At 44.0% G+C, this 21,672-nt stretch overlaps 2 protein-coding genes across 7 annotated transcripts in view; both read right to left on the bottom strand.

Moving 5' to 3' along the window:
* Window positions 1–21,672, bottom strand: part of SWI3A (SWITCH/sucrose nonfermenting 3A) — a 58,026-nt gene that overhangs the window by 22,855 nt on the left and 13,499 nt on the right. The gene's annotated exons all lie outside the window — the stretch shown is intronic.
* On the bottom strand, window positions 12,834–13,863 carry LOC147905738 (uncharacterized). Its single transcript, XM_087374363.1, has 2 exons — window positions 13,305–13,863; window positions 12,834–13,162 (listed from the first exon to the last, which is right to left on the bottom strand). The coding sequence occupies exons 1-2, from the start codon at window positions 13,391–13,393 to the stop codon at window positions 12,943–12,945; spliced, it is 309 nt and encodes a 102-aa protein (XP_087230489.1). The 5' UTR covers window positions 13,394–13,863; the 3' UTR covers window positions 12,834–12,942.

The following is a 21,672-nucleotide window of genomic DNA, read 5'->3' as shown; positions in this document are numbered from 1 at the left end:
ACTGAGCACGTAGCCCCAATTCACTAAGCCTTCGCAAGGCTTTCAAGCATAGAACACCATCACATAAGTGCACTTAACCCATAGGGTCAAACCAAAGGCATTATCTTTTCCATATGCAATTCCATTGGCTGTCCAGATGCAATCACACTACACCCCAGCTGCACTCTCTTTGAGTGGTTTCCAGATGGCATTCACAAAGCTTTTCAAAGCTCCAAAATAAAATCAGCAGAGTACCCAACCAAAGAATGACTCATGTAGCACTGCCTGGGCACCTGTGAGCCAAGAAAGAGGCGGCACACGAGGCCAACCAATAGCTTATGGCAAAAAGAAATTGCAGCAGCAAAATCACAACTCACCAAGCCTTGAAAACTCGAACCAAGTCCTCAATCGCCAAGAGGACATACAGCCAAAGAGGGGTGCAAAGGCATGAAGAAAGAGCATTTTCAAGAGCCGACCAGCAAGAATTCCACTGAAAAATGCGAAAAGAAGCACTTCTGTCGCGAAGAAATGGGAGTTCTTGGGCTCAAAAGAAGCATGCTTCAGAGAGGAATGCATTGAGAAGGTTTTGGAGAAGTTTCATCGCCGGAAAGTCCTCCAAAAGTGAGAAAAACCAGTCAACTAGCACGTGGGGCCACTTGAAATTCAACAGAAAGCTGTAGCTTTGCAAGAGGAGAGGCCCAGGAGGCGGTAGAAGCAAAAAGGTCCAGAAAAAGCCACTTTTGCAAATTCGACCAGCAAAAGAAGTGCTCAGCTCTGCCCGTTCTACCAAACGCATGGAGGGAAAAACATATCACTACGAAGGGGAGGCAGAGGGGAAACCATCGGGCCAAACGGAAGTCGAGGAATCCAAACGGGTGAGGAGTTATGAAGAAAAACGGAATTCAGCTAAAGGAGGCTTAAAAACTAAATCTCAACAAAGGGAGAAGATGAGAGAGAAAACCACACATGTGAAGTTTAGAAGGCCCATGAAGGTCCAGGAATGGCAAAGGAGCATGTAGAAGGCACTAGAGCCACTTGGAACTCTAGGGGGGCCACTGAAGCTAAATGGCTCTCTAGGGGACCCATTAAAAATGCCGCATCATCATTTCCCAACAACCACTCTTTTAATTCCTTGGAATGCCTTTGGGCCTAAGGATTAATTACGCTTATGTGCTAGGCACCATGCCGCGTTTAATTACACATTATTAAGCCCATGCTTAGACTTTTAAAACCAGAGTTATCACGGTCTTGTAGTACATTAAAGTACTTAGAATTTCACGCCCCGTGACATACCCCTCTCTTGAAACAGCAAACCACAGTTTGCTGCCCCAAAAGACAGGAGTGAGCATGAAATATAGCATAAAAGAGTATACAAGAAAGCCGCAGCTATAGTATACAAAGACAGTGAAAATATGGCTAGGAGAGGCATGCATCCATCCATATACACTGCTCAAAATCTATGTGATCCTCAGCGATCAATAGTCAAGATGCATCAATATCATGAAGTCTCACAGCAGAAATACTGTCAGCTCAGTATCTCGGATGAAACATACAATGTCATCAAGCGACCTCATGAAATCACGGTGAGCCCGTCTGTACTGAGGGAGTGGAGGTGCTACCCCCCTTTCAAACACCAAGTAATGCTCCAAATGCTCGCTCTGCTGAACTACCCGTAGAAGCCCGGACCGCAGTCGACTCTAACTGGAAAGCATCAAGGTAAAGCTGCAATATCCCATGTGAATTTGTCAGTTCACCTTCCTCCATCCATTTCGCATCAAGTGATGGGTAATTTTGAAATTTTACCAAGTAGCGACGGATAACTTTACCCTTGAGCTTTCTATCTCTGTGTGCCAGAATCTGCTCTGGGACCAGAAGTTCATCCTGTTCTTCCACTTCAGGCTGCACCTCATCAGGTAAATCCTCGAAACATCTCCATGATATTGCTTTAATAAGCTCACATGAAAGGCATTATGTATCTTCCAATGCGGAGGCAACTTCAGCCTGTAAGCTACCTCGTTTATCTTTTCAGAAACCTGGAAAGGACCATAGTAACGCATGTTCAGCTTTGTGTACAACCTTTCCTTGCCTTTCTTATTTTTCAGCCTTGCCTTCTGAAAACGCAGCAAATCCCAATCACCTTCTATGAATACCAATTCCCTGCAGTGCTTATCTGCTACTCTTTTCTGCTTGTCCTGACTTCTTTGCAAGGCATATTTGATCTTCTTGTAAGCCTCTTCAAGGCTTTCCACAAAACGATCAGCTTCGAAGATTTTCTCTTTTGTATGCAAAATGGGAGGTATCTTCCTGGCACCTTCCACTATTTCAAAAGGTGCTTTACCTGTGGATGTGTGCACCGTATTATTGTAAGCATATTCCAGCAAAGGCAAATAATGCTCCCATTTGCTTTTGTGGTCTGAGACATAGCATTTAAACATATCCAAGATGTTAGAGTTTTCCTGCTCCGCATCCCATGATACTTGAAGACATGCTGCAGAAACAATTTGGCCATTTGATCTGCTGTAATTTTCTTTCGTACTGGCACAAAGTGGGCTTGTTTGCTAAACCTGCAAATTATTGTCCACAATCCATCATGTCCAATAGGAGTACATGGAAGATCAAACACAAAATCCATAGCTATGCTTTGCCATGGTCTATCTGGAATTGGCAAAGGGTGTAACAACCCAGGTGCCTTCTACTTGTCAAACTTTACTTTCTGACAAACCATGCATGTTCTCACATATTCTTCCACATCTTTCCTCAAAGATGGCCAATAAAAGTATTGCTCCACTGCTGTAATTGTTGTTGTAATTCCCCTATGTCCTGCATATGGAGAAGCATGACTTTCCATTATGACTTTCTGTCGCATCTGATCAGTGACATAGAGTCGGCCATGCATCAAAATGAAACCCTCTTTCAACATATAGTGATCATGCCTTTGACCATCAGAAAGCTGATCATAAATAGTTGAAAAATCAGCATCATTAACATATTGATCTTTCATCACATCTAACACATTGTTGTAAGCAATGCTCACTGCTGAAACACTGGGTTTCTTGGAGACTGCTTCAGGCTGTGGTTTCTTGGAAAGTGCATCAGCCACGACATTTTTGTTACCCGGCACATGTACAATTTGAAAATGAAACATTGAGAGGAAGTTAGCCCATCTCATGTGCTTTTCACATAATTTTCTCTGCGTGAGAAAATATCTAAGTGACTGATGATCTGTCTGCACATAAAAATCAGCTCCAAGAAGGTAATGTTTCCATGTGGTCAAAGCATGTATCACTGCTAACATTTCCTTCTCGTATGTCTGCAAGTACAATTCAGCATCTTTGAGAGCTCTACTCTCATATGCAACCACTCTGCCATCCTGCATCAAAGTGCCTGCTATGCTGTTCCCACATGCATCACAAGTTACAGCAAAGGGTTTTGCAAGATCTGGCAAGATAATAATGGGTTCATAACACAACTTTTGCTTCAACTCTTCAAAAGCTGCATTTTCCTTTGGTCCCCACCGAAACGGTACAGCTTTCTTTTGTAAAGCATGCAAGGGAGAAGCAATTTCTGCAAAGTACTTTATAAACCTCCGATAGTATGAACACAACCCAAGAAAGCTTTTGACTTCATGTAGATTTTTCAAAATTGGCAAACTCCTTATGGCCTCAACTTTTGCAGGATCCATCTTGACTCCATCCTTTGACACTATATGACCGAGAAAATGAATCTCATGCATAAAGAACTCACTTTTCTTGGTGTTTATTAATAGCTTGTGTCTTTTCAACTCTTGAAACACAATAGTGAGGTGTTTCCTGTGCTCCTGCTCATTTTTAGAGAACACAATGATGTCATCGAAGAAAGTGCCCACAAACTTTCTGTGTGCTCTAAAAATTCTATCCATCATTCTATTGAAAGTGGCAGGTGCATTAGTCAAACCAAAAGGCATCACAAGGAACTCATATAAGCCAAATGAAGTGCGGAAGGCAGTCTTGTAGACATCTTCAGGCCGTATCCTTATCTGATGGTATCCACTTTTAAGGTCAATACGACTGAACATTGAGAAACCTTCCAACCGATCCAATATATCATCAATGCATGGAATTGGAAAACGGTTCTTAATTGTGACTTTATTCAAAGCCCTATAATCAATACACATTCTCCAACTGCCATCCTTCTTTTGCACAAGCAACACAGGGAAACAGTAAGAAGAATTACTTGGCTGTATTAATTCCTTTTCCAAGAGTTCCTTCACTTGTGACATTATCTCTTCCTGTTGTGCCTTACTGACACGATAGGGAGGTATATTAGGCGGTGAGCTTCCTGGAATTATATCAATTTGATGATCCTCGGGCCTCTTAGAAGGTAATTCTTGATGAAGTGCATCTGAGAAACAATCCTGAAAATCTGAAATAAAAGCAGCCCTTTCTCTATCTAAAGCAGAAAGAGTAGAGTCTTCCTCAAATGGTTGGCTGTTCTCTTTGACAAAAATCAAGTATGCTAAAATATGACGCTTTATTACATTGGAAATACAAGAAGCTGAAACTACAGGGATGGACTCCCCTTTCAACTTTACATCAAGTACATGATTTTTGTCTCTATGAGTTAAAGAAATCTTCTTGTTTCTCATCTGCACATCAGCCCCACCCTGTACATCCAAGGCATCCCAAGCAAAGCATCACACTCTGGCAAAGGCATAATGTAGAAGTCCTCTGCATCCTAATATCCCTGGATATGCATCCTTAACTTGCCAATGATAGGAGTGATAGGTGTGTTGAGTTCAAGGTTGGCCATATCACACATGCCGGATGGCCCCATTTCCTTAGGCTTGATGCCAAACCTTCCTACCATATCAGGAGTTATGAAATTCGCCTTTGCCCCAGAATCAAAGAAAAACAAACAATTTTGATTACTGATTTTTCCCCATGCTCTGCACATCTCAGTCTTTTTCGTCTCCTCTTCATCATGTGCATGTGGCAAACTCCCAATCACATCTGGAAGAAGTCCTGCGGAAGGTTTAGGCCTTTTGCCCTTCCAATCAGCCTGTTTATCACCATTCTTATATCATTTGACCTGTCTCTTTTCTTGGATGGGCAATCATAAGAGCGGTGTCCCTCTCCTTTGCATATAAAACATTTGTTTTGCTCCATAAGTGACTTTTTCTCTTCATCAAATAACTTGGTACGGGGCTGTTTATTAGGCTGTCCACGCCTTTGGCCAGCTTTGAATTGGGCTTTTCCTCCCTTTTGAAACGGTCGTTTGCCATAATTTATATTTTCAGATTTGATGTCCATCCCGGTGTTTGGCAGTCCGTTTGTTGTCTTCTTTCTTGCTGTCCATAAAGCCCAAATTCTTCTCCTGCATCCATGCATATGCTGTCCTTGCATTCTCAATTAATTGAGTCATAGAACCCACCTTGGTTTTGATGCAATAATCATGTAGCTCACTAGGCAATCCACAACAGTACCTCTCTATTTGCTCTTTCAAAGAAACATGCCTGTAAGAGCTCAATGGCAGCAAAACATCCCAAAACCTCTGGGTGTAATCATCAAGATTCTTGCAAAGTTTCTATGACAAGTCATGCCAGTGTGAAAGTACTTCAACTTCAAAAGTTGGAGTAAGCCAAGTAGAATGGAACACTTGCTTAAATTCCAGCCAAGTAGTAGGTGCATCTCCATGAAGCATAAGGTTGGTGTACCACTTAAGTGCATTGCCTTTCAAAAATGTGGCAACCTTCCTCATCTTGGATGCTTCTGTAAACAAACCCCCAAGAAATGCAACATCAAACTGTTGAAGGAATGTGAGGGCTTTGTACCTGTCCTGTACTCCATTACATGTATCAAACTTGACATGAGAACCACCATCCTTAAATTCTTTATATACATTTGATATTGGCTGTCCCAAAGATGGCTGTATATTTGCAGCATTCACTAGGGAGAGCCATGCTTGGCTGAACAGTAGGCATGGGAGCATATGCTGTGGCTTGCATGCCTGGCTGCATTCCCACATTGTCATACATGGCTTGCTTTCTATGCCCAATTGGTGGTGAAATCAACATAGCATCAAAGATAGAATCTGTACCAAAATATTCAGGTTGCTGCCTCAAATATGGCTGAGGTGGTTGAGCCACATTTATGGACTGCACATTATTATTTTGAGGAGTAGAAGTACCCAAACCAAGGCCTTGTGCTGGCTGCTCATACTGTTGCACTGGCTGTACTTTTTGTACCTCTTTCTCAAGTGCTCTTTTGGGTGATTCCTCTCTCTTGGAAGTCACTTTCTGCGTCATTTTTTATGGCTGTCCCTCATGAGAAACTGATGCATGAGTGTGCGGTCCGCCATGAGAAGCTGATGCATGTGTGTACTCACTCTTTCCGTGCTTGTACTTTCTTGATTTCTTCTTCTTCTTCTTGGCATTTGTTTGCACAATCTAAGCCAAATTTTGAGCCAGCTGAGTCAAAGCAGTCACTGCACTTGCAAGCTGTGCATTCAACATAGTAGCATCATCTGACTCACTGCTAGAACTAGTATCACCGTTGAGCTCAGTTGTAGCTTCATGTGTGGCCTGCTCAAAAGACATTTGTTGTGCTCCCTGCAGCTGTACACTAGCTGGATCATTAAGGCTTTCCTGCCTTCTCCTTTGAGGAGTTGTGGAGCTCTCTTGCTCATGGGTACTCACCATGTTTATGGTTGTAATATTCAGCTGTCAAAAAGTGCAGCAAAGATATCCTTCCACCAAACTACTGAGGCCCACCTCTTGAGAAAGAGTGTGTGGTGTCCCGGCAACGGAACCAATGAAACCGGCCTCTAATCACTCAGAGGGCAGTGGAACTAAACCTTTAATCACTTCAGCACTTATTTACAGTTCACAAAGCATATATCACAACCATTAACCATTGCATGATCACCATTTGGCATTTACCCATTTGTTCACAAACAAAACCACTAAAAAAGGGATGGAGGCTAGAATGCCCCTGCTCAACAAACATAGACAAGTGCACCCGATTGGCCCCAAACACCGTGGTGCCCCTTTGGTATATCTTTATATTTCACAGTGACACTGGATTGAACTATATAATGCTTAGGGAGCGCTGCTCTTGCTTTAGGAATATTTCACAACATAGAAGGTGAGTTGGGAGAGAAGGGAAAGCGAAAATACATAGCACTAGGGCCCAGAAATAGGGGCTAGACTCCCCAAAGGTTTTATTAGAATAGAAAATACTTTGTACAACTCGCTCTAAGAAGAGCATGAAGCTAAGTGCAACTCTTGAATGAATCTAGGAGGCCTAGAGCCTTTCTTTTATAAACTAGGCCTAGCCAAAAGCTAGGGCCTGCTTTCTAAAAGCTACTTTTACATAGAAGCCAAGATTTTTAGGCTTTCTTTTTAGATATGGTGCTTTTGGTGCCTTTTTTATCTCGTGGGCCCTCCTTTTAAAGAGGTGCCCCCTTGTCCATGCCTTTACGCCTCGTGGGAACTACTTTTTGTGCTTTTCTCCCCACTCTTAGGTCCTTTTTGCACTCTCTTAGGTCATTGCACAAACAAGTTCCAACACTTTAACCCACTAGAGGTTAGCGAAATGCATGCATCCCTAGTTCTCGAACTAATCCTAGTCCCTTGTGGGCGTCCCCAATGCAAAGCAAAAGTAAAGTAACCAAACTTATTCTTAGTTAACCAAAGTCAAAATTTTTTGACCATCATCAATGCAATAAAGATTCCTCTTTATGTCTTGGGAGAAGTACCAATTTGGTGACACTATCTATAGGCAGAGCAGGAACAATAATATGATGTTTCCAGATACTGCGAGTCTGTTGTTTATGGACTGAGGAACAACCACTCTGTTGTTTAACTATACATATATTGACCCTCACTCTATCCAAGTTGGCCAATGCTGAACCATGGCAAGTTAGGCCGCACTTCACATTGCCACGGATTGCCAAAGCAAGACTAAGAATGGAGTCCACGCTTGGAAAAGCTCCCATTCCATTTTATAACATCAGTACCATGCTACCAACACTTTAGCTTCCATCAGCAGCCTGCCAATATTTTTTTTTTAACAGAGAAAAGGAAACTTCTATTAATGCTTGAAAAAACCCTATGCTTCTAGCCTCCATAAAGGGACTAATGACAATAAATACAATGCAAGGCTGTTTAGAAAACACAGCTTGTTCCCAGGTCGCCGGCTCACTGCCTAGGTTGCCTCAGGAACAAGGGCTAACAGCCATAGAGGTGGTCTATACATCCAGCGGATATCACCCGTGGAGAAAGTGTAAAAAATTCATGCAAGCCAAGCCTTGGAGAAGCGAACCTGCCTTTCGAAGATCTCTCTCGATTCTAAAGTGTCGCGCTCCCAAGTAGCGTGTAGCGTGAAGATGATGTCCTACCAAATGGCCACTAGGATGGCTGTCGAAGTAGTCGTCTGTCCTCCCATCACCTACCTACACCGAGTTCCAGGTGGGGGCTGGCCACTGTCTCCCAAACACTGTCCTCTGGTGAGAAAGCGAGGCGTGAGCGAGAAGGCGGTACTGCATCATAGGCCTCTATCCGAGAGACCTATTGGCCATGGATACTATAAGCTGGCGACTGGGTCGATGAAAAAAGCAAGCTCGCCCTCTGTGAGCCGTGCTACCATCCCCCAACTGAAGTCCCTCTACATCGCTAAGTACTGGCCACTTTTCAAAAGGACACAAGCCAGATCCTCTACATCACTACATAACCCCACACGCAATGAAGGATCGTCTCCAACATGCCCTCTACACAACAAAGACACTTGTCGTTGACTCGCATCTGCTCTAGCCAAGGACTGATGGGCAATCCGCCCTGAGATGAACTCCTTGGGAACGTTCTACTCTACCTAGTGTCTCTCCCTCGACGGGGTCCAAGCTACGGCCTCTATCTGAATCCGTCAACCGATGCGCATTGCGTAAGAAAAGAAAGGCACCTCCTCCACTCTGTTCGACTCTCCTACCCACACGGGCCAAAACCACTTCCCTTGGTCCCACTGCAAATCGCGAAGAGGCTGGCCCTCCCAAAGCCAACGACGCCACACTTCTTCCTCCGAACCCGAGAGTATTGTGTCTAGGTCAATGTGCCAAGCCTTGCCTAGACGGCGTACTACTCTGATCCGCCACCACTCCAATCCCCACAAATCACCCGCACTCTCGGCATCGCTCTCTAGCTCCGCCTGTAGCTGGTCACCTGGTCCCACCCTGTAGAAGCAATGGCGGAAAGAGAGTGGAGTGTCCCTGTAGAAGCAGACCCTAAGGGGTACCCCTATCCTCGAGAATCGCCCATTCCAGCAATGTGGCAAACGTAGAGGCTAGTATCGCTGAGTCGATGTCACAGGGACGTGGTGGTGATGGTGAAGTGTCTAAACTAACTGTCACTGAATTTGGCCTAGGGTACCAGGCTAGGGACCTTAGTTAATGCCCAAAAGGTACCTATGATTTTATGTGCAACAAGTGTAACTCCTGGTGCTATTAGAGTGGTTTCATTTTCTAAGGTCATTGGTTTGGTTCAATGTAGAGATCCTTCAAAATAGGGTCATTGGCTCCTTTGCATTAGGGTCATGGTGTGCCATCTAACCCCCTAGGGGCATTAAAAATCCCATGCCTCATTTTGCCTAGGTGTTCGCTGGTGGCCTATCTGCTTGCCTTGTGTCACCTCTGGAAGCCCCTGGATCCCTTCCTTGGCTCTCCTTTCTGTTTTGAGACTTCACCCCTACTAGGGCAGCCTCATTCTCTTCATGGCGGATTTCTGCAGCTCTCCCTCTCCTTGCTGAACTGGAATTTCATGCTTCCTTCGCGACAGTTCACCTCCCCTTGGTGCCTTTCACCACGGATATCAAGATGCAGAGGACTTCTACATTATGCCTTTGCCAGAGTGTGATGCTTTGCATGGGATGCCTTCGATGTACAAGGTGGGGGCTGATGTGCAGATGAGAAACAAGAAGATTTCTTTAACTCCAGGCAAAAATCATGTACTTAATGTAAAGTTGAAAGGGGAGTCCATCCCTGTAGTTTCAGCTTCTTATATTTCCAATGTAATAAAGCATCATATTTCAGCGTACTTGATTTTTGTCAAACAGGACAGCCAACCAGTTCAAGAAGGTTCTACTCTTTCCGCTTTAGATAGAGAAAGGGCTGGCTTTTATTTCAGATTTTCAGGATTGTTTCTCAGATGCACTTCCTCAAGAATTACCTCCCAAGAGACCCGAGGATCATCAAATTGAAATAAATCCAAGAAGATACCTCCCATTTTGCATACAAAAGAGAAAATCTTCGAAGCTGATCGTTTTGTGGAAAGCCTTGAAGAGGCTTACAAGAAGATCAAATATGCCTTGCAAAGAAGTCAAGACAAGCAGAAAAGAGCAACAAATAAGCACCGCAGGGAATTGGTATTCACAGAAGGTGATTGGGTTTTGCTACGTTTTTAGAAGGCAAGGCTGAAAAATAAGAAAGGCAAGGAAAGGTTGTACACAAAGCTGAACATGCATTACTATGGTCCTCGTTTATCTTTTCAGAAACCTAGAAAGGTAGCTTACATACATAATGCCTTTCATGTGAGCTTGTTAAAGCAATATCATGGAGATGTTCCCGAGGATTTACCTGATGAGGTACAGCCTGAAGTGGAAGAACAGGATGAACTTCTGGTCCCAGAGCAGATTCTGGCACACGGAGATAGAAAGCTCAAGGGTAAAGTTATCCCTCGCTACTTGGTAAAATTTCAAAATTACCCATCACTCGATGCGAAATGGATGGAGGAAGGTGAACTCGCAGATTCACATGGGATATTGTAGCTTTACCTTGATGCTTTCCAGTTAGAGCCGACTGCGGCCCAAGCTCCTATAGGTAGTTCAGCAGAGCGAGCATCTGGAGCATTACCTGGTGTTCGAGAGGGAGGTAGCAAATCCACTCCCTCAGTACAGACGGGCTCACCGTGATTTCATGAGGTCGCTTGATGACACTGTGTGTTTCATCCGAGATATTGAGCTGACAATATTTCTGCTGTGAGACTTCATGATATTGATGCATCTTGACTATTGATCGCCGAGGATCGCATAGATTTTGAGCAGTGTATATGGATGGATGCATGCCTCTCCTAGCCATATTTTCACTGTCTCTGTATACTATAGCTGCGGCTTTCTTGTATGCTCTTTCATGGTATATTTCATGCTCACTCCTGTGTTTTGGGGCAGCAAATTGTGGTTTGCTGTTTCAAGAGAGGGGTATGTCACGGGGGCATGAAATTCTAAGTACTTTAATGTCCTACAAGACTGTGACAACTTTGGTTTTAAAAGTCCAAGCATGGGCTTAATAATGTGTAATTAAACGCGGCATGGAGCCTAGCACATAAGCGTAATTAATCCCTAGGCCCAAAGGCATTCTAGGGAATTAAAAGAGTGGTTGTTGGGAAATGATGGCGTGTCATTTTTAATGGACCCCCTAGAGAGCCATGTACCTTCAGTGGCCCCCCTAGAGTTTCGGGTGGCCGATAAGGATGATTCTGGAACTCCCGGTTGCCTTGTCAAGCATAGAGGCTGAGTACAGGGGTGCGAGGTCGAGAGGCCAAAAATTCTACACTTGTTTTGTAGACTTTTGGAAAGCCTTTGACTAGTGCCTTCTACATGCTCCTTTGCCATTCTTGGACCTTCGTGGGCCTTCTAAACTTCACATGTGTGGTTTTCTCTCTCATCTTCTCCCTTTGCTGAGATTTTGGACTGGTTTTTCAGCCTCCTTCAGCTGAATTCCGTTTTTCTTCATAACTCCTCACCCGTTTGGATTCCTGGACTTCCGTTTGGCCTGATTGTAGGCCATCTGTTCTAGTGATGCCCTATTATACATAGTTGCCAGGAGTTTGTGAAACGGGAGGTTTCAAACGGGTTTCATACATTTGAAACGTGTTTCGAAAAATGAATGAAATGGGTTTCATTCGGAATGTGAAAATATGTGCATTCATACCAGGGTATGCATCATGCCATATACAAAAATGTGCAAATAAAGATTGCAAGTGACTCCATAGTGCATACATGATACAAAAAACATACATATCAAGTATAAGCACCATACATACTGAATCCTGATCATACAAAAAGCTAGTCATCAATGATCATACATTATACATATTAGAGTACTCAATGATCATCTTCACACATACATACTGAATGATCGTACATATTGATAATTGAATCTTGATCATACTGATCACACATACTGAATACTGATAATAATAAAAACTAGAGTCATCAATGAACCTCCCAAGACCTCCATGGTGATGGACCATGAAGGTAAAAAGGTCAAACTACAACTGGAATTCAAAGTATTGTCTATCAATAATAAGTCACAAGTGACAAAGTCACAAATCAAAAGTCAAGCCTCATCATCAATGTCAGCATCTTCCTCCTCAACCAAATCCATGTCCTCATCAGCCTCCTTCTCACTGCTACTGGAACTCCCAGAAGACTCATAAAAAGCATCCTCATGAGATGCAGGTGCAATTGAAGTACTGGCACCAGCTGCCTGGGAGGATCGGGTGTGGTGAGATGAAGCCGTGATCTCCTTGTACAACATGGCGTAGATATCCCCCTCCTCAAGTGGAATCACCGGCATCTCCTTGCACTTTGTGATGTCGATTTTATAGGGATTCACCTGCCGAGGCTCAATGGGGTAGTTCGTTTGCTCGAGCAATCGTAGATTGCAGTGGCAAAAGACCAACCTCTCCAATTGCACAGTGGACAATTTGTTCCTCTTCTTGGTATGGAGTAAGGCCCATGTACTCCAGTTTCTCTCACAGTTTAGTGGCAGCTTCCAATTGCTGAGCTATACCCACATGTTTTCAAGTAATAAGAAAGTATTGCCTCTAGGGTTAAGTATTACCAAGTGGGGTGCCTCAATGCCATATTTTTCCCACCAAGAAACTGCTGCTAGCTGAGTCTCCTCTCTCTGTGCATTGCGTGATCCAAAAACACCACTTCAGTTGCGGAAAAGAAGACGCTCATCCTCCAGCTTCAAAAGCAAATCATCATCATCTCCCACGATCTTGCTCATATAAGCTGACCACCCATCCTCTAATTCTCTATCGAGATATTGCTGCTCATTCCTCCATAGAGGATGAAGGATATGAGCAACAGTATGGATTGGCCTATTAAACCAATCCCAACGCGTGTTCCAGATCTCCTTAAGGTCTTCAATCCTTCATAAGAAATTATGAATCAAAGGCAAAACCAATAATGTTTAGAAAAAATGAAAACATAGATTAAAAGGAATTCTAAGCATGCCACTTTTCTAATTGGAAAAATGCTAACTTCAAAGGATGACTCATGAGTACGGGATACCTGTCTGCAGATAGGTGAGTACACGCATCAAGGACTTCCCCCACTTTGTCCATGAACTCATAGAGAAGCCCAATGGTGCTCCCCTCCATATCTATCAATCAGAGAACGCTGTACATGGGGTTCATTGTCTTCACTAGAGCTGCAGCCTCCTCCCACCATGCATCTCTCATGACCATGTGGCTGAAACCAATTGCTTTGGGCTCATTCCTATCCCCCCATTGCTGCCAATCACGGGAAACAACTGTACGCAGCAAGCCATGCCGCACTTGAACAACCCTCTCTAACATTATGAACATATAAGCAAACCGTGTCTTTGAGGGCTTTAAAAGGTCGAGGTCACTATTTTCCCTGAACATGCTCAAGACCTTGGGTCTTTTGGTTACAAAATTTACCAAGCTCAAAGCTTTAGAAAATATATGAGAAACCCAAGGCAACTTTGCCATGTCCTCAATGGCAAGATCCAAACTATGAGAAGCACATGGTGTCCAAACAATAGTGGGAAACTCATCCTCAAGCATCCTTCCCATGGACACACAATTGAAGCCATTATCTGTGATCACCTGCACCACATTTGCTACACCAATCTCAAGAATAGCTGTGCGCAAATGAGACCATATATATGCACCTGTCACCACTGTCCCTAAAGCTCATGCATCTATAGCGCGAAGGAACATAGTTCCTTTGCAAGAGGAAACTAGAATGTTGTAGACATTTCTTTTCCTCACATCTGACCAGCCATCATATAGCAAGGTGCAACCATACTTCTGCCAGCAGATTTCAGCCTGCATGAAAGGATGCAGCGCCAAATTCAAGAAGGGTAGACTGTAGAAAGGACGATTGAATGCACATTGGGGATGATTGGGGGCACAAACCTCGAGAATGAGCAAGAGGGAGCGTACGGGCTGCACGGACAGAGCTACGGGAGTACGGAGTGCACGGGTACGGCGAAATGCGTGAAATCACGATTTTGCCCTCTTTTGAACCCTACCCGAAAATTGGGGCTTTATGAAACGCGTTTCATACGTAGCATATGTCAAAGGAGTTTGATGCATTTCTGTCTTCACGAGGCATTATTATTCACTCATGTACTACTCCTTACACTCCTCAGTAGAATCCTGTTTCTGAAAGAGAAAACAAGTCCACAATGGAGATGGCCAGATGCATGCTTAAGGCCAAGTCTTTGCCCAATAAATTTTGGCTTGATGCAGTGATGTGTGCCAACTATGTGCTGAATAGATCACCTACATGGGCATTGCAGACTGTTACACCTTATGAAGCATGGAAAGGCAAGGAGCCTTCACTTTCACACATGAGAGTTTTTGGGTCTCTTGCATATGTTCATGTACCATCTCAGCTGAGACATAAGCTTGATGACAAGGCAATCAAATGCATATTTATTGGTTACAGCCAGGAGAGCAGAGGGTATCGGTTATACCAACCAAATACTGGGAAGATTATTGTCAGTAGAGATGTAATCTTTGCTGAACATTCAGCTTCTCCTCGTGGACTGCAAAGCTAAGCCAGATGTTGACATGTTTGATGCCTTTGAATCTTGGTTACCTCTGCCTCCTCAGAAGAGGACTTTGACCAGCGAGGCCGGTTTCAGTGCCCTTTGTTGCTGGCATGCTTCTGGGACCTCTGGGCCACTTTTGAGGCTGTTTTCGACTTTCTTCGGGATAGAAGTTCTTCTTTTTTGCATCTGAAGTCATATTCATGGGTGCCTCTCTTCCTGCTCCTGCCTGGTGCAAGGCACACTGAAAATAGAGCTGTTTGTGGGCTGTAAACTCTGTTCTGGTGGACGCATTCTTGGCTGATCTGCTACAGCTTGCTGGACACACTTCTCTTTGATCCTTTCTGGTGTTGGAAGACACTCCTAGGTAGATCTCTCCTACCAGAGTTTGCTGTCCGCTTCTCATCCTACTTCTAAAGCTGTTTCGGGCTGAAATAGGCTCTTTCTGTTGGCTGAATTCTCATCTTCCTTCTACACTCTTTGCTACAGCCATTCCTACTGAGTTCCTACTAAGTTGGATGCCTTGTTGGCCCAGAAGAGGATTGGGGCACTGGTTGTGATACTCTCTTCCTGGGGGTGCAATGGTTGGCCTTGGGCTCGGTAATGGCTTGGAAATGGGGAATGCATTGCTTGGCATGCCGTCAGATTGGTCTACTTGTGATTATGCATGTCTGCTAAAAGGAACCAAGGTAATAGCACTGGGAGTTGGTCACTAGCACAGCCACGGGTTGGCGTTGTACTGGGTTGCACCTGTGGGTGAGCTCTGGAAGGGAGTACCTTAGTATCTTTGAGCTAACCAGTTTAAATAAATACTGCAAAGGGCGTCAAGTGTTGGGGCCAACAGGTGTCACTCTCTATGTTTCCGAGTAGGGGCATTCTAGCCTCCCTTGTCTTGAATGGTTCCAAGATGCTGTGCAATGAAGTTCTATGGTTTGAGTTTGGTTTGTGAACAAAGGCAATCAATTAAGTTGGCTGTATTTTCTTCTTTGTGAGATAGTAGAGACAGATACACTACCCTTAGTGTTCTAAGGCCGGTTACAGTGGTTCCATTGCCGGGACCCTCATCAAATCATCCAGAGGAGTCCCTGGGCAGCTTGGATAGAGAAAGCCTTTGCTGATTTTGGTACAGCTATCCATTGCTTTTGGATATGGATAATATCAGACTTGGTTATGACGCAGACTCATAGTTTGACCCAGACCCATAGATAAGGGGAGCACACCCTGGAATAAGAGTGCAAAATGCAGCCCATGAAGGGTAGAATGTTCAAGTTAATGCATTGGGGCAGCCAGCTCCACAAATGCAAAATACTATGGATACAGTTGCATTGGGTGTTGACCCAAGCGTGCAGGCAAATGCTATGGCAATAATGCAAACATAGATGGCTTCTGTGTTGCAAGTTTTGACTCAGCTCACTCAGAGCTTTGCTGAGATTGTGCATAATCTAGCTTTGATGACAAGGGCAGAGGCACAACCCATTCAAGGTCCACAGATGCATGTGAGGATAGCCACTACCAAACCCACCGACACCAATGGTACAGCCACTATCAGAGCTACCTACACCATTGGTACAGGCACTTGCAGTGCCACAAAGGCAGGGACCAAATGGGAATGAGCATGGTAGCAATGCTCAGAATGTGCAGCAAGGGCGGGAAGCCCAACCACAATATGTGGTTCAGCCTACACACCTTGGAGGAGGATCCACTTTTCAGGCCATGACCTCACAGCGAGCCCCAAATTCTTTATATGCTAATGTGGGGATACAGCCTGGATTGCAAGGAGGCAGCCCTATGATGTCACACACTCAGTCAGTACCACATGTGCCTGCAAACCCAGCTGTGGGGGGTGTTCTTCAAGCTCCTGAGGGACCCCAAGGACAGCAGCCCTTTATTTGCAGCCCCCTGGCTATAATCAGCTGGAGCCTAGGCTCAAGATGAAGGATTACAAGGAAGGGGGGCAGCAATGATCTTTGAGACCTTTAATGGTCATGCAGATAGAATGAAGGCTCTTACTTTCTTGCAGCAATTTGATTTGACTTTTGCTGGAGGGTACTTCAGAGAGTCTTCGAAAATCAAGAAGGCAGCCACATTCCTCAAGGTAAATGCCATGCAATGGTGGTCTAACCTTCTCCTTCAGGGCCAAACACCTGCTATATGGGTTGAATTCAAAAGGCATTCTCAGCCGCATGGCTCACCACTACTTTTGAAGTGGATGTCATGACTCAGTGGCATAATTTGAATGCTAGGGAATGCAGGAATCTTTAGGATTACGTTTTGGGATACGCTTCTACCTGTGAGCTCTTACAGAACAGTCCCTATTTCAGAGCAAGCTGAAAAGTATTGTTGTGGTCTTCCCAAAGAGTTGAGGGACTATTGCACTAAGACATTTCCAGCATGTCACAGTTGATAGAGAATGCCAACACAACTTACTCATGCAAGGTAGAGTCTCAGGTTTCAAGAGCAACTTCAAGGAGGAGCGAAAGAAACCACAGCAAGCTGGAAAAGTCCCTCTGAAATCAAAGTTTGTGGCAGGACAAAGGAGAAAACAGCAGCCCTCTTCTCTCACTCCTGAGGAGAGGAACAAGTTGTTTACTGAAGGGAGGTGTTTTCTCTGCAAAGAGACGGGTCATAGGGCAGCAGATTGTCCTAACAAGAAGAGGAAAGAACCTGCAGCAACTCGGGCTGACACTAATCAAGGCAATAGAGAGGACCTTAGAGGCAAGAAGCCCAAGCCAAGTGCTGGCCATATACTTGACATTATTGGGGGTGAGCATGATGAGAGAAGACAGACATGTGCAGAGCATGGGGCAAGCTACGGGATCAGCATTGTCTCTACTTCTTTGATTCAGGAGCCAAAGCAAATTTCATTACTCCTGAACTTGCAGCTCAGTTGGGTCTTCGACTAGAGGAGATTGGTCCTCTTTGTGAGGCCAATAGGGCTAATCCGAAGCTTACTACCCCTATCACCCCTATCATAGGGAGTTACGGATTCACATTCAAGGATAAGGATTTCTATGTGATGCCTTTACCTAAGTGTGATGTTTTGCTGGGGATGCCTTGGATGTACCATGTGCATACTATCATAGATACACATGACAAGAAGCTTACTTTGACTTATAGGGGTAAAACCCAAGTCATTGATGTAAATTCGAAGGGAGAATCAGTCCCAATTGTATCCGCTCCGGCGATTTCCTCTATAATGAAAAAGCATCTTTCTGCATATTTGATTTTTGTCAAAGAAAAAGAACCTGATGAGGATAACTCTGATTTTTCCAAGCTGGAAAAACAGCACGCTGAGTTTTTATTTCAGTTTCAAGATTGTTTTTCAAATGAACTTCCAAAGGAGTTACCTCCTGAGAGGCCAGAAGATCATACTATTGATATCATTCTTGAAAGTTATCCACCTAACCGACCACCATACAAGGTGAGTGCGGCACAGCAGGAGGAGATCATGTGTCAGGTGAATGAATTGTTACAGAAGGGGCTGATTCAGCCAAGCTCTTCTCCATATTGTTCTCCCGTCCTACTTGTGCAGAAGAAGGATGGATCTTGGAGAATGTGTATTGACTACAGGGCTTTGAATAAGATCTCTATCAAGAATCGATTTCCTATTCCACGCATTGATGATATCTTGGATCCATTAGAGGGATCAGCCATCTTCAGTCGCATTGACTTGAAGAGTGGTTAGCATTAGATACGAATCAGGCCCGAAGATGTACATAAGACTGCCTTCAGGACCACTTTTGGGCTTTATGAGTTTCTTGTTATGCCATTTGGTTTGACCAATGCTCCTGCTACCTTCAATTGTATGATGGATCGCATTTTCAAAGAGCACAGGAAGTTTGTGGGTACATTCTTTGATGACATTATTGTGCACTCGAAAGATAAAGAGAAGCATCGGCAACACTTGGCAGTTGTATTTGCAAAGCTCAAGAAACACAGTTTACTGGTCAATACCAAGAAGAGTGAGTTCTTCATGCCAGAGATACATTTCTTGGGACACATCATCTCACGAGATGGAGTGAGAATGGACCCTGCCAAGATAGAGGCAATCAAGAATTGGCCTCCATTGAAGAACCTACATGAAGTTCGTAGTTTTCTTGGCTTGTATTCATACTACACACGCTTCATTCGCTATTTTGCTGAGATAGCTTCACCCTTACATGCTTTGGAGAAGAAGGCAGTGCCTTTCTGTTGGGGGAAGAAAGAAATTGCAGCATTTAATGAGCTGAAAGAAAAGCTATGCTCAAATCCTATCATCATTTTGCCAGACTTGCGAAAGCCTTTTGTTCTTCAATGTGATGCAAGCGGCAATAGTGTTGGAGGAGTACTCATGCAGGAAGGCAGAGTGGTTGCATATGAGAGCAGGCTGCTCCAAGATGCTGAACACAACATGAATGTATATGAGCAAGAGTTGGTAGCTGTAATTCATGCTCTTACTGTGTGGAAGCACTATCTTTTAGGTGCTGATTTCAATGTGCAAACTGATCATCAATCGCTGCAATACTTTCTCACTCAGAGAAAGTTATCAGAAAAGCACATGAGATGGGCAAACTTCCTTTCCATTTTTCATTTTCAGATTGTACATGTGGCTGGAAAGAAAAATGTAGTGGTTGATGTACTTTCAAGAAGGCCACGTATGGAAGCTATGTCCAAGAAACCACAGGTATCTGCACTTACCATTGCTTATCACAATGAGCTAGATGCCATGAAGGAGCAGTATGCTACAGATATGCCTTTGCACGTATTTATGATCAGCTTATGGAGGGCAATAGGCATGATCATTACACACTTAAGGAGGGTTTTATGATGATGCATGGAAAGCTGTGTGTAACGCAGCCATTGAGGCATAAGGCGCTCATTGAAAGTCATGCCCCACCGTATGCAGGGCATAGGGGTATTGAGGCTATAGTCAAAGCAGTAGAGCACTACTTTTATTGGCCTTCACTTCGGAAGGATGTTGAAGCTTATGTCAGAACATGCATCACTTGTCAAAAGGTGAAGTATGACACGCAGAAACAGCCCGGTTTACTTCAGCCTTTGCCTATCCCAGATAGACCATGGCAAAGTATCGCCATGGATTTTGTTTTTGATCTCCCTCGCACTCTTTCTGGTCATAATGGCATATGAACCATAATTTGCAGATTCAGCTCATTTCATTCCAATAAGGAAGAAGATTACTTCCGAGCAGATGGCAAAGGAGTTCTTAAAATCTGTTTTCCGTTCCTCACCAGATCATTCAGGCTGAGTTTGGGTCACCCCCTTTCATGGTTGTTAAGACACTCGTGTCTTATGGTAAGACACTTAAGACACGTGTCTTACCTTAAGACACGTTTAGACACACTCTAAATTTTTTATAAATTTTAAAAACCCTACGTTTTGGAACCTTAGACTTTGCAAATGCCTTGGACGAGGAGGAGGGGAAGGATGAGGAGGAGGAGGAGGAGGAGGAGGAGGAGGTGCCTAAGGAGCCACAGTATGATAGTGAGGCTAACACTATCACTGATGGTGACTTTGGATCCAGCACTGGCAGTGACCTAGCAGATTCAGACTAGGATGAGTCTTGAGAGACTTGACTCTTGACATTCAAAAGTTTCCCATTCAGTTATATGTATGAGGATTCAGATTTCATTCATGTCAACATGTGACTACTAGATTGTTGGCATTGGCCGAGTTATTTATGACATATGTTTAAGCTTTATTGATCTATGATGATTGACTATCAGTCTATCATCTATGTAGCCCTCTAGGCTCTTTTTAAGTTGTAATTTGGAATTTTAAATATCAAATTGTTGGTTTGCACTTTAAACCTTAAAGTTGTGAGTCATGACTTGCAAGCCCATGAGTCTTGAGTCTTAACTTTGAACTTTTAAGTCTCGAGTCTTGGCATTTAACTTTTAAGTCTTAATTGACAAGTGAGAAGTCTTCACTCTTAACCACATTGTACTTCTAAAATGTTAAAACTAGCAGCTAGTCATGCTACCAAGTTGTACTTATACATACTTATATTTTTAAATTTAATATTATTATAACTGGCAAACGTGTCTTACGTGTCTTATCTTTAAGACACTCTAGACACTCGTGTCTAAAGCGTGTCTAACGTGTCGTGTCTTAACGTGTCTTACAACTATGCCCCCTTTACAGCTAGATTCTACATTTCAGGTCATCACATATCTGTACCAAGTTAGGGAATATGGGGATTATACCTCGGGGCGTAGCAGGCTACCATGGATAGCTCTATCCTCTTCTATGGCACTTGCAGCAGGAGGAGATCAGAGGTGCTGGTATGCACATACAGAGAGATGGTTTGAGCGACTGGGGCTCCACATGGATAGACTACCTCCCTTCCAGTATAGCATGGATGCTCCGTTCTCTCCCCTCTTATCACACGAGGTCAACCAGGTTATCCGTGAGGATCTACTACAGCTACACACTTTTCGGACCTGGTTGGAACCAAGTGAACTCCCAGTGAAGCTTAGCTTCTACAGAGATCACTTCTTACATATCACACCGGAGGGTTTCATTGACCCACCAGGATACACACAGATTCACCTACCCCACTCGATGAGGATCTCTTCGGCAGTTCCGGGTCTCTTCACACAGACTTCGCATTGAGAGTGGCAGAGCACAGCGACTACCCAGGGAGCGGCGCATATGCACACTATGTGACATACAGGAGGTTGAGACAGAGGAGCATTTCATCTTCAAGTGTCCTGTGTACTATGAGATCCAAGGACGTTTCCACTGCCTCTTCAGAGATAGTTATGGGAGTTTAGCCCATTTCCTCTCCTACCCAGACCAATGGTGTTTGGTAGGTTTCATTCACGAGGCACTTAGACACCACGAGAGGATACTCCAAGC

This window comes from Dipteris shenzhenensis, chromosome 1 (assembly GCF_047967505.1).
Source record: "Dipteris shenzhenensis isolate YYH24624 ecotype China chromosome 1, Dip_SZ_1.0, whole genome shotgun sequence".
NCBI classification, from domain to species: Eukaryota; Viridiplantae; Streptophyta; class Polypodiopsida; order Gleicheniales; family Dipteridaceae; genus Dipteris; species Dipteris shenzhenensis.
The sequence above is the reverse complement of the archived record's forward strand: the minus strand, read 5'-3'. Positions and strand labels throughout refer to the sequence as shown.